The sequence below is a fragment of the Crinia signifera genome, chromosome 8 (assembly GCF_055691185.1).
Source record: "Crinia signifera chromosome 8, ASM5569118v1, whole genome shotgun sequence".
NCBI lineage: Eukaryota > Metazoa > Chordata > Amphibia > Anura > Myobatrachidae > Crinia > Crinia signifera.
This window is the reverse complement of record NC_139224.1, coordinates 179,551,562-179,566,204: the sequence shown is the minus strand read 5'-3', so window position 1 is coordinate 179,566,204 and position 14,643 is coordinate 179,551,562. Positions and strand designations below refer to the sequence as shown.

The 14,643-nt window shown below is 43.3% G+C and overlaps 1 protein-coding gene across 2 annotated transcripts in view; it reads right to left on the bottom strand.

Moving 5' to 3' along the window:
• Positions 1–426: 426 nt before the first annotated feature.
• LOC146026861 (cytochrome P450 4B1-like) overlaps positions 427–14,643 on the bottom strand; it is a 118,862-nt gene continuing 104,645 nt past the window's right edge. For both annotated transcript variants that reach the window (XM_083157908.1, XM_083157907.1), the window contains 4 exons: positions 13,907–14,040; positions 8,561–8,625; positions 5,986–6,068; positions 427–3,752 (listed from right to left, as the gene is read on the bottom strand). In XM_083157908.1, coding sequence (XP_083014034.1) covers positions 3,575–3,752; positions 5,986–6,068; positions 8,561–8,625; positions 13,907–14,040 — 460 coding nt within the window. In that variant the 3' untranslated portion in view covers positions 427–3,574. The remainder of the gene's footprint in view (positions 3,753–5,985; positions 6,069–8,560; positions 8,626–13,906; positions 14,041–14,643) is intronic.

Here is a 14,643-nt window from a genome sequence, read left to right as displayed (position 1 = left end):
GAATTCTTGTAGGTACTTGTTTCCTATCTGGGCGCCCGCTAAGTTAATTGCGCACCATGCTATTCTCCGTATCAAAATCGGATCGCATCGCATCGGATACCACAAATGCACATACACGATTTTGAACGATGCGATGCGATCCGATCCGATTTCGTTCCCGCTTTTATGGTTGGCCCATAGGATGGGCCATCTGTAACACTACTGTATTTATTAACCCTTCAAAGCCCTCCCCTTGTCACATCTGCACAGAAACACAGTATTGACGTCAACCCGAAGCGTGGCGAGCGCAGCGGTACGCGTCCTCCGACTTTTTCATACCCCCACTATCCACGTCGGCGTGGAGTCGAGAATAGAATAGTGTGGCGAGCGCAGCGAGCCACCGACCCCTCGCGGGGCTCGCTGCGCTCGCCACGCTTCGGGTTGACGTCAATACTGGGGTGGCGTTAACAATGGAGGCGCATTTTAAACCATCAGGGGGGGTTTCCTATACAAATCGTGGGTTTGCGGGGTTATTACATTGAAATCAATGTAAAATCGGGTCTCAGGGACCATTTAACATTGATTCCAATGTAAAAATCAGGTTGATCGCGTCACCGCATGCGATGCGATCCGATTTAAAATGAAATCGGATCAATTTAAAATGAAATCGGATCGGATAGCATCGTATGCCATCGTACATCATCGAGTACCGAATCCGATGCGATGCGATCCGATTTCATTACGGTGCCGTACGTAGAAAACCTGGGCGCCCAGATAGGAAACAAGTACCTTCTTGTATTTTGAAACTGGTCCCATTTGAAGTAGATATGAATTCCGTAACCTTAGTGGGTGTGTTTTTATGTGATTTACACATTTGGCACATCCCACATCTATGGAACCCCTTGGTTTTTATCCTCCCTTCTCTTTGTTCCGGTATAGCACTTTTAACTAGTTGGGATTTTATATTATTAGCCCTTCTGTAAATAAACTTCGGATATTCACCAATATGATCCTTCAGCAGAGGGTCTGCTGTTAGAATGTGCCAATGTTTTTTAATAGCTTTTTCCATCTCCCTATGCTGATTGTTAAATTTGGTGATGAAGGCCAGTTTTGGTTTGTTATCTTCATCCTTCTTCTTATAATTTAACATTGGTGGTCTTTCTTTGGTTTTCAGTTCTTGAATCTTCTCATCTATATTTTTTTCCGGATAACCTTTCTCCACAAAACAGCCTTTCATTATCTTTGCTTGCTCTTCAAAAACGTCTATCTCTGAACAATTCCTACGTATCCGTTGGAGTTGTCCTGATGGAATGCTCCGTAGCCAGGTTGGATGATGGTTGCTGGAAATGGGTATATAACTATTATTGTCTGTGGGTTTGGAATAGTTCTTTGTTAATAACCTTCTGCTCAGATCCAGGAAGCTTAATTGGATATTGTACTTGTTTTGGTTCAGACCATTACAGAATTCCTCTAGTTCTAATATATCGCCGTTCCAAACAAAAAAAAATGTCATCAATGTACCTCCTCCAAACTTTAATTCGGTTTATGTTGTCATTATTGTTCCATATTACTAGATCTGCCCACCAGCCCATAAACATATTGGCGTACGCAGGGGCAAATTTGGTGCCCATAGCGGTACCCGTAATTTGCTGATAGTAGCGTTCCTTAAACCAAAAGAAGTTGTTATTCAATATGATGCACGATTTACTCGCTCTCTCAGGCGGGGAAACGCGTTAGAGACTTATTTCTACTTCTCCTGATCACTGAAGAATATCGATATTGCACTGAGGGGACCTGCTATTCATTTTTAAGCCACTGGTGTCACAAACTCCGGATATAGTTGCATACAAATTTGGAAATTCAGTTCTAGCAACTGGGAGGCATCAGAGACTGTAATCCATCACAAGTCTCCAAAGGTATATACCCAGCTTTTATATTATATATTTTTTTTGTCTGGCCAGGCAACCTATCTGACTCATTCTGAAGTTGATAACACCTTTTGCATGTTGCAAGTTTACTAACTCCATCTAAGTAAAAATCTACCAGTCTGAGTATATGGACTTTCTGGATCCAACCATACAAGTTCTCAGCTTGCTAACTTACTAACCTGCATTACTCACCAGCAGAGGCACCTACTAAGCTTGATATTGTGTGTGATTTGTGCTATGTAGTTTTTATACTATATATATTTATATATTTTTATTTTTGTTTATATATATATATTTTTTTCATTTTTATGTGGATGTATTTTATATCCTAAGTTTTTATAGGTTGTGGCCACATACCATATGTACATTTAATATTGTATAATAAATTCATTTGATTACTAACCATTAGTGTTTCCCCTTGCGCAGTTTTTTTCCCCATTTTCTGTTTGTTCTTACTGGGATTTATTGAGCAGTCCCAAAAAACAGCAGCAGTGGTGGAAACACTAGTAACATATATATTTTTTGGGTTTTAATTACGTCCAGATTACTTAGCGCTGGTCTTTCTTTTCTTTTTTTGTTATTCAATATGAAGTGGATTGCTTCTTTCAGAAATTCAATCTTTTTTCCCCCTATTTTTCCTTTGGTTAAAAAATACTCTACCGCTGTTATGCCCATTTGATGGTTGACGATTGAATAAAGTGCTGTAACATCAGCTGTGACCAGAATGTCACCGGTTTCCCATTGGATTTGTTTGATACAATTAATCATATCGATGGTATCCTTAAAGTACTGTACGACTTGATTAATATGACTTCAGGTTGTAGGGCATAATCGACAAATTCCAAGAGATTCGCTGTAATCGAGTTGGTTCCTGCCACTATAGGGCGTCAGGGGGGTTCTTTCCAGCTTTTGTGGATATATATATATATATATATATATATATATATATATATATATGAGTGTGTTGGACAGTGGCACTCAAAGTAGGTAAAGTAAGACCAGGAGACCTTGGATGGATGATCCGACGTTTCAAACCTCGGCGGGTTTTTTAACACACTCCTGCATACAAGCACCTGCGTTGTCAGGTGTACGCCACGGAGGGCACTGCTCATCAAAATTTATTGGAGTGCCGCACCCATATATATATTATAGCACTTGTGACAGGCACGGATGGGACCAGCATTTGGGGGCACTTAGCTGCCGCTGGGCGTCTCAGTACAGAATCAGGCTGGGAAGACGTTTGCCTAAGTCAGCCACACGTGTTTCTCTGTACAGTAAATAAGGACAGGACGCATCAGATAGAACAGAACATTTGCCTAAGTCAGCCACACGCGTTTCTCTGTACAGTAAATAAGGACAGGACGCATCAGATAGAACAGAACATTTGCCTAAGTCAGCCACACGTGTTTCTCTGTACAGTAAATAAGGACAGAACGCTACAGATAGAACAGAACATTTGCCTAAGTCAGCCACATGCGTTTCTCTGTACAGTAAATAAGGACAGAACGCTACAGATAGAACAGAACATTTGCCTAAGTCAGCCACATGCGTTTCTCTGTACAGTAAATAAGGACAGAACGCTACAGATAGAACTACATTTCTACATTTACTCATCGGTGAATAGGTGAAAGGATTACACAGTGACTGCACAATACAGTGTCCGGGGATCAGGCTGCTCTCTGCACCTTCCTCACAATCACATGAATGCCATTCAAGGAGCGCAGCACTAACTGCGGGAGCTTCAGCGGCTCTTTGTCCGGATCTGGACTCAGCGCAAATCTCTGTAATGTCAGAGCGATGGCGACTTTCATATCATTCATGGCAAAGTTCTGTCCAATACAGTTCCTGGGAAGTAGGAAACAGAGGTTATAGTATACCCTGTGTAATTATGTCCGTTATGTCCCCCATCACACAGCACTGGGCAGCTACACGCAGTGCCGGCGGCCATTTTGTCAGCTCAGTTAATGAGAGTGCAAACATGGCTTCCACCACTGTATACTGTATATCCACGGACATTTTGTGCTATCCTCACAGAGGCGCTTTTCTCATGTTTGAAGATTTGTGCACAGTGTTTTATACACTAAAGATGGTCCCATTGTCCCTGAAGTACCCAACAGCGACCCTGAATGAGGCCCGGTACTTGATATGGTGGCGTTACTGGTACATGATATAGTTACAGCACCCTATTTGTATACAGCAGAATAAGGTGATGAAGTGTTATATATACACACGGGAGAGTTGTGTCTTTACAGTAATACATTTAAAGTCACATTTTCAATATAAAATGTATTTGTGAACCCAAATGATCATGAGGGAGATGCACGAAGCCTTGGGGAGAGATACAGTATCAGCCAATCTGCTCCTAGCTGCCATTTTTCAAACCCATCCTGCAACATGGCAGTTATGAGCTGATTGGCTGCTGCTTTATCTCCCCCCGAGGTACATGAACCATTACTCACATACGCACATCCCCCTTCCTGCTGATTATGTGACAAGATGGCCGCACATTCACACAGCTGCGACACTGATGATATAACGGGGTCCCTACGCAACGGGGACGGTGACAAGGACTGAAATAGTCATCATCATCATCACTGGGGGACAGGCTCTGCATTATGGGCCTAATTCAGCATGGGTCGCTAATGTGAGAATGCGCAGGGGACTACGCCCAGACGGAATTATCGCCCCCTGCGAAATTGCGCATACATGGCAAATAGCAATGTATTCACAGATCACAAACACTGAACCATCAAACAGATTTTTCCATCTGCGCCAGTCTAGGGCGTTCCCTAATCTGCCCAAGCACCACTGACGTCAGAGAACCACCTGGGCATGCCTGCGTTATCACCCACCCAGGAAACACCATGTTACTGCCCCTAAATGGCGGCTTCCTGTCAATCAAGCTGTGGCTACCCTACAACATCGCTGATTGCCACCACTGCCTGCACCATGCAAACGCTGCATGCACCCAGTTGTTGGATAATTGATCGGATTACGAATTCACTGATTAGCGATCCATACTACATTAGGACCTAGGCCAGTGGTTCCCAATCTTTCTTGAATTACGGCACCCTAGACCAGTGGTTCCCAACCTTTTTTCTCTCCCGTACCCCTTGATTAGGCTTTTCAATGATGAGTACCCCCTCCTCGAAATATAAAATATAGACAGTACTTATGAGTGGAGTGGAAGTGATTGGTATGCGTATCCTTATGCATGTCCTTATATTAAGGAGTAGCGGACAGGAATCGTGCCCTTCCGTGTCTGGCCGCTGGTTGTGTATTGTCTCCAGGGTTCCCACAAACACCTGTAGGATTAATGCCGCTGCTTCTTCCACCCGTGTCAGTGCTGGGCAGATGATCGCTGATGTCTGAGGGCAGCATGGTTAGCTCCCATTGGATTGCTGGTCAGGCAAAAGCACAATGAGACGCTGATGATGCTGAAGACAGAACCATAAATGACACAACATGGTTTTTCTCCATAGCAATGGGTCTTCTTCTGCCATCAAAATACTTTTTCATCTTCCGCCATTACCAATATTATTTTCAAGTACCCCCAGCTGGTCTGCAGAGTACCCCCAGGGGTACTAGTACCCCAGGTTGGGAACCACTGCCCTAGACTATCAGAATGTTTCCATGGCACCTACTCCCGGTGCGCTCTCAGCAGCCGTCTTTGTATGGCCTTGTATGTGCACATAATCACCAACACACCCATGCCACTTCCATAACACGCACCATCTCCGAGTGCAGCTATGGTACCCCCGTGATCTCACTGCACGTTAATCACGTTCTATTGCCCATAGCAACCAATCAGATTCTATTATCTTCTAGAAGATGCCTAATAAGTAATTAGTAGAATCTGATTGGTTGCCCAGAGCAACAACTCATCTTCAATAGAACTCCCATTTAGGTAATGTACCCCTATGTGTTTCCTGGCGGGTAGCGGCTGTAGGCTATATGTACTACGTGGTGCCGAGTATCTGTCCATTTCTACCGCTAGGATTAATAAGCGCTAAACCTTTGTATGTGCCGCGGCACACCACAGACCTATCAGGGATTAGCGGCGGAGAGGGAGCGGTACCTTGATCCAGCAGAGAAGGGGAGGAAGCTGTAGGCATGTTTCTTAGACGGGTTGTCAGGCGAAAATCTCAGAGGGTCAAAAACCTGAAAAAACATAGAAATCAAGTGATTTGTACCAAATATAAATCTGCAAATAACCCAAACCCCGGTTTCTCATGGCTACAGTGCGGAGAACCCACCAATCCCACAGTTTACACAGAATCAGTGCGGAGAACCCACCAATACCACAGTTTACACAGAATCAGTGCGGAGAACCCACCAATCCCACAGTTTACACAGAGTCAGTGCAGAGAACCCACCAATCCCACTGTTTACACAGAATCAGTGCGGAGAACCCACCAATCCCACTGTTTACACAGAATCAGTGCGGAGAACCCACCAATCCCACAGTTTACACAGAGTCAGTGCGGAGAACCCACCAATCCCACTGTTTACACAGAGTCAGTGCGGAGAACCCACCAATCCCACAGTTTACACAGAATCAGTGCGGAGAACCCACCAATCCCACAGTTTACACAGAGTCATTGCGGAGAACCCACCAATCCCACTGTTTACACAGAATCAGTGCGGAGAACCCACCAATCCCACAGTTTACACAGAATCAGTGCGGAGAACCCACCAATACCACAGTTTACACAGAATCAGTGCGGAGAACCCACCAATCCCACAGTTTACACAGAGTCAGTGCAGAGAACCCACCAATCCCACTGTTTACACAGAATCAGTGCGGAGAACCCACCAATCCCACTGTTTACACAGAATCAGTGCGGAGAACCCACCAATCCCACAGTTTACACAGAGTCAGTGCGGAGAACCCACCAATCCCACTGTTTACACAGAGTCAGTGCGGAGAACCCACCAATCCCACAGTTTACACAGAATCAGTGCGGAGAACCCACCAATCCCACAGTTTACACAGAGTCATTGCGGAGAACCCACCAATCCCACTGTTTACACAGAATCAGTGCGGAGAACCCACCAATCCCACAGTTTACACAGAGTCAGTGCGGAGAACCCACCAATCCCACAGTTTACACAGAGTCAGTGCGGAGAACCCACCAATCCTACAGTTTACACAGAGTCCGTGCGGAGAACCCACCAATCCCACAGTTTACACAGAATCAGTGCGGAGAACCCACCAATCCCACAGTTTACACAGAGTCAGTGCGGAGAACCCACCAATCCCACAGTTTACACAGAGTCAGTGCGGGAAACCCACCAATCCCACAGTTTACACAGAATCAGTGCGGAGAACCCACCAATCCCACAGTTTACACAGAGTCAGTGCGGAGAACCCACCAATCCCACAGTTTACACAGAGTCAGTGCGGGAAACCCACCAATCCCACAGTTTACACAGAATCAGTGCGGAGAACCCACCAATCCCACAGTTTACACAGAGTCAGTGCGAAGAACCCACCGATCCCACAGTTTACACAGAGTCAGTGCGGAGAACCCACCAATCCCACAGTTTACACTGTGTCAGTGCGAAAAACCCATCGATCCCACAGTTTACACAGAGTCAGTGCGGAGAACCCACCGATCCCACAGTTTACACAGAGTCAGTGCGGAGAACCCACCAATCCCACAGTTTACACAGAGTCAGTGCGGAGAACCCACCAATCCCACAGTTTACACAGAGTCAGTGCGGAAAACCCATTGATCCCACAGTTTACACAGAGTCAGTGCGGAGAACCCACCGATCCCACAGTTTACACAGAGTCAGTGCGGAAAACCCATCGATCCCACAGTTTACACAGAGTCAGTGCGGAGAACCCACCAATCCCACAGTTTACACAGAGTCAGTGCGGAGAACCCACCAATCCCACAGTTTACACAGAGTCAGTGCGGAGAACCCACCAATCCCACAGTTTACACAGAGTCAGTGCGGAGAACCCACCGATCCCACAGTTTACACAGAGTCAGTGCGGAGAACCCACCGATCCCACAGTTTACACAGAGTCAGTGCGGAGAACCCACCAATCCCACAGTTTACACAGAGTCAGTGCGTAGAACCCACCAATCCCACAGTTTACACAGAGTCAGTGCGGAGAACCCACCAATCCCACAGTTTACACAGAGTCAGTGCGGAGAACCCACCAATCCCACAGTTTACACAGAGTCAGTGGGTTTCCGCGCTTGAATTACCATCTTTAGGCATGGTACAAGGTGATTTCATAGAAGGGCCTTTCCCATGGCATGAGGATTTTAGCCGGCAATTGGCTATAGGGTAAACCTGGTGGCTATTTCAGTATTCCCATAACAAATACAGCATGGCGCCGTGTGTCTGAGTCCCCTTGCGGGGCTCGCTTCGCTCGCCCACGCTGCGGGCATGGTGGCTCGCTACGCTCGCCACGCTATCTAAAATCAACTCCATGCCAACGTGGATAGTGAGGGTATGAACTATCCACGTTGGCATGGACTTAAGTTACTTTATTTTAGATAGTTTGGCAAGCGTAGCGAGCCACCGTGCCCGCAGCGTGGGCGAGCGAAGCTACACAAGAACCGAAATACATTTGATTAAATTATACAAATACAACATATTAAGATAACGCTTGAAAGTTGTCAACTAATTACCTCTGGGTCGTTCCACATGCTGGGGTGTCTGTTTATAGAGTATATATTCAGGTAAACATTTGTACCTGTGATATAAGGTAAACACTGCATTATTATATCACTGTGTCCCATCACTGCATTATTATATCACTGTGTCCCATCACTGCATTATTATATCACTGTGTCCCATCACTGCATTATTATATCACTGTGTCCCATCACTGCATTATTATATCACTGTGTCCCATCACTGCATTATTATATCACTGTGTCCCATCACTGCATTATTATATCACTGTGTCCCATCACTGCATTATTATATCACTGTGTCCCATCACTGCATTATTATATCACTGTGTCCCATCACTGCATTATTATATCACTGTGTCCAATCACTGCATTATTATATCACTGTGTCCCATCACTGCATTATTATATCACTGTGTCCCATCACTGCATTATTATATCACTGTGTCCCATCACTGCATTATTATATCACTGTGTCCCATCACTGCATTATTATATCACTGTGTCCCATCACTGCATTATTATATCACTGTGTCCCATCACTGCATTATTATATCACTGTGTCCCATCACTGCATTATTATATCACTGTGTCCCGCCACTGCATTATTATATCACTGTATCCTGCCACTGCATTATTATATCACTGTGTTCCATCACTGCATTATTATATCACTATTTCCCATCACTGCATTATTATATCACTGTGTCCCATCACTGCAATATTATATCACTGAGTCCCATCACTGCATTATTATATCACTGTGTCCCATCAATGCATTATTATATCACTGTGTCCCATCAATGCATTATTATATCACTGTGTTCCATCACTGCATTATTATATCACTGTGTCCCATCACTGCATTATTATATCACTGTGTCCCATCAATGCATTATTATATCACTATGTCCCAACACTGCATTATTATATCACTGTGTGCCATCACTGCAATATTATATCACTGTGTCCTGTCACTGCATTATTATATCACTGTGTCCCATCAATGCATTATTATATCACTGTGTTCCATCACTGCATTATTATATCACTGTGTCCCGTCACTGCATTATTATATCACTGTGTCCCATCAATGCATTATTATATCACTATGTCCCATCACTGCATTATTATATCACTGTGTGCCATCACTGCAATATTATATCACTGTGTCCTGTCACTGCATTATTATATCACTGTGTCCCATCAATGCATTATTATATCACTGTGTTCCATCACTGCATTATTATATCACTGTGTCCCGTCACTGCATTATTATATCACTGTGTCCCATCAATGCATTATTATATCACTATGTCCCATCACTGCATTATTATATCACTGTGTGCCATCACTGCAATATTATATCACTGTGTCCTGTTACTGCATTATTATATCACTGTGTCCCATCAATGCATTATTATATCACTGTGTTCCATCACTGCATTATTATATCACTGTGTCCCGTCACTGCATTATTATATCACTGTGTCCCATCAATGCATTATTATATCACTATGTCCCGTCACTGCATTATTATATCACTGTGTGCCATCACTGCAATATTATATCACTGTGTCCTGTCACTGCATTATTATATCACTGTGTCCCATCAATGCATTATTATATCACTGTGTTCCATCACTGCATTATTATATCACTGTGTCCCGTCACTGCATTATTATATCACTGTGTCCCATCAATGCATTATTATATCACTGTGTCCCATCAATGCATTATTATATCACTGTGTTCCATCACTGCATTATTATATCACTGTGTTCCATCACTGCATTATTATATTACTGTGTGCCATCACTGCAATATTATATTACTGTGTCCTGTCACTGCATTATTATATTACTGTGTCCCATCAATGCATTATTATATCACTGTGTTCCATCACTGCATTATTATATCACTGTGTCCCGTCACTGCATTATATATCACTGTGTCCCATCAATGCATTATTATATCACTATGTCCCATCACTGCATTATTATATCACTGTGTGCCATCACTGCAATATTATATCACTGTGTCCTGTCACTGCATTATTATATCACTGTGTCCCATCAATGCATTATTATATCACTGTGTTCCATCACTGCATTATTATATCACTGTGTTCCATCACTGCATTATTATATCACTGTGTGCCATCACTGCATTATTATATCACTGGGTTCCATCACTGCATTATTATATCACTGTGTCCCGTCACTGCATTATTATATTACTGTGTCCCATCACTGCATTATTATATCTCTGTGTCCCATCACGGCATTATTATATCACTGTGTCCCGTCACTGCATTATTATATCTCTGTGTCCCATCACTGCATTATTATATCACTGTGTCCCATCATTGCATTATTATATCACTATGTCCCATCACTGCATTATTATATCACTGTGTGCCATCACTGCAATATTATATCACTGTGTCCTGTCACTGCATTATTATATCACTGTGTCCCATCAATGCATTATTATATCACTGTGTTCCATCACTGCATTATTATATCACTGTGTCCCGTCACTGCATTATTATATCACTGTGTCCCATCAATGCATTTTTATATCACTATGTCCCATCACTGCATTATTATATCACTGTGTGCCATCACTGCAATAATATATCACTGTGTCCTGTCACTGCATTATTATATCACTGTGTCCCGTCAATGCATTATTATATCACTGTGTTCCATCACTGCATTATTATATCACTGTGTCCCGTCACTGCATTATTATATCACTGTGTCCCATCAATGCATTATTATATCACTGTGTCCCATCACTGCATTATTATATCACTGTGTGCCATCACTGCAATATTATATCACTGTGTCCTGTCACTGCATTATTATATCACTGTGTCCCATCACTGCATTATTATATCACTGTGTTCCATCACTGCATTATTATATCACTGTGTGCCATCACTGCATTATTATATTACTGGGTTCCATCACTGCATTATTATATCACTGTGTCCCGTCACTGCATTATTATATTACTGTGTCCCATCACTGCATTATTATATCTCTGTGTCCCATCACGGCATTATTATATCACTGTGTCCTGTCACTGCATTATTATATCACTGTGTCCCATCAATGCATTATTATATCACTGTGTCCCATCAATGCATTATTATATCACTGTGTTCCATCACTGCATTATTATATCACTGTGTCCCATCACTGCATTATTATATCACTGTGTGCCATCACTGCAATATTATATCACTGTGTCCTGTCACTGCATTATTATATCACTGTGTCCCATCAATGCATTATTATATCACTGTGTTCCATCACTGCATTATTATATCACTGTGTTCCATCACTGCATTATTATATCACTGTGTGCCATCACTGCATTATTATATCACTGGGTTCCATCACTGCATTATTATATCACTGTGTCCCGTCACTGCATTATTATATTACTGTGTCCCATCACTGCATTATTATATCTCTGTGTCCCATCACGGCATTATTATATCACTGTGTCCCATCATTGCATTATTATATAACTGTGTACCATCACTGTATATCTGTGTCCCGCCACTGCATTATTATATCACTGTGTCCCATCACTGCATTATTATATCACTGTGTCCCATCACTGCATTATTATATCACTGTGTCCCATCACTGCATTATTATATCACTGTGTTACATCACTGCCAGAAAACCACTCAAAACACAGCTGTTCCAGACCGCACTTTCTCCCCAAAAGCATCTCCCAAGTCGGTCAAAACTGTTCTGTACCTGATACGTTATAATGTCCCAGTAATTTATGTTGCTGCATTACTATATAACGTTATATTACGGTTACAGGTGATTGTCAAGTCTGAGGGTTGAACTTGAATTATTTGAGAATCAACCCCAGGAGCTGGTTTGTAAGGAAAAAGGAAAGATGGGATTCCTAATACAGTATGACTAACCCGCATCAGTGGGAGGGCCTCAGGTACTGACCCAAAATCAGTGGGAGGGCCTCAAGAATGAGTCCCAATCAGGGCCGGATTATAATGGGGGCACAAGGGGTCAGTGCCCCTGGGCCCCCCTCTAGCTAGGGCCCCCCTGTGGTTGGCATGTATTTTTTTAAAAAAAATTTTAGCTAAAGGTTTTGTGCATGGGAGTGGGGTAGTGCTGCAGCTTCACCTATCTGCCAATGTGACAATGACTAATGGTGCTGAGCATCGGGAGCCAAGTGTACAGTGCATTACTGGGAGTTGACTAAGTCCCATGACACTTTGCACCAGAGGGCAGAGGCTGAGACGTTTGTGCTGAGCTCTGATTGGTGGAGCTCATTACATGCTTCTCAGGCACATGGATAACAGCAGCAGCAGCCTAGTCATGGGAGGGTTTTTAATCAGAGGCAGCACTGGGACAGTGAGGTCTCCTACAGAGTAAGGTGCAGAGGGACAAACACAGGCTTTTCATGTGGTATGTATGTATGTATGTATGTATGTATGTATGTATGTATGTATGTATGTATGTGTGTGTATATATATATATATATATATATATATATATATATATATATATATCCCCTGAAGTTACCCATTGACCAAGTTTATACTGCTTTACTCTGTGTTTTGACAGTGTAATATTCCCCCATGCAGTTTGCGGCCAGTAATGACAAGTGCAAGGGGCCCCCCTGTCTAAAGAGCCCCGGGCCCCCGAAGGCTTAATCTGGCACTCCCAGATATGCATATTCAGTATTCATGTACGTTGCAAGATTAAAGTGTGAAGGTGTGTGTATATATATATCAATATCACATGCCCCCATGTATACAAACCCACGACAAACAGGTGGGAAGGATACACTACATTAAACAAAATAATATAGGGCCTTATTCTAGTTCACTCTTTCTGACAAAATCCTTCTTAGATGGACAAAACCATGTGCACTGCAGGGGGGCAGATGTAAAATGTGCAGAGAGAATTAGATTTGGGTGAGTTATTTTGTTTCTGTGCAGGGTAAATACTGACTGCTTTATTTTTACACTGCAATATAGTTCTCACTTTGAAGTAAAACCCCACCCAAATCTAATTCTCTCTGCACAAGTTACATCTGCCCCACCTGCAGTGCACATGGTTTTGTCCATCTAAGAAGGATTTTGTCAGAAAGAGTGAACTAGAATAAGGCCCATAGTGACATAGAGAACCCTATACTGAAGTGCTTACAATCTAGAGGCAAACCGGTGGGATATGCCACAGTATGTGCGACACAGTGCAGTCAGGATTTGTGTGTTCACCAGTGTTGATGATGTAGGATGGATCAGTAAATTCTTATACATTTTAGGAAAAAATTGGGACTGACCTTTGGGCAGGCTCCGCCCATCGCAGAAGGTTATTGGCTGGCTGAGCTCACGGGCCACTGCTGGTACCGGTGGATAGAGGCGCATGCTCTCCTTAATACACATGGTGGTGTACGGCATCTTCCCCAGATCCTCCCTGCATATATAGCTTAGTTATACTGCAGTGCAAAAAGTCTCCAGTAATGTTTTCCTACAGATATCCTTAAATCTCAGTATGGGGTCGTAACTCAATGTTGCTGACCATCAGGCTGATGCTGTAATTTCAGTGATCCAAGAAACTGAGAAACCAGCTGAATTATCTTTTACTTCAGACTCCTCGCATCATTTGCGGATTGCTGACCACACGTGTGGTGACCATTCTGCAGGGTCCTGAAATAGTTTTTATGGTCTACCAGGGTCCCCGAGCAATATAGTTTTGAGAGCTCCATGACTACTGTAATCTCCTATTTGTTCTTCCTGACAAACACATCTCTTCACTGTAATCTGTACTCAATGCTGCTGCTGCCCAGCTCAACTTCCTCTCCAAAACACTACCTCATCCTCCGCTCCCACACGCCTTACACTGGCTTCTCTTCCTCACCAAACGCACTACATCCACCTCCCCTCTCCTACACGCCTTACACACTGGCTCCTCTTCCTCATTAAACGCACTACATCCACCTCCCCTCTCCCACACGCCTTACACTGGCTTCTCTTCCTTACCAAACGCACTACATCCACCTGCTCTCCTACACGCCTT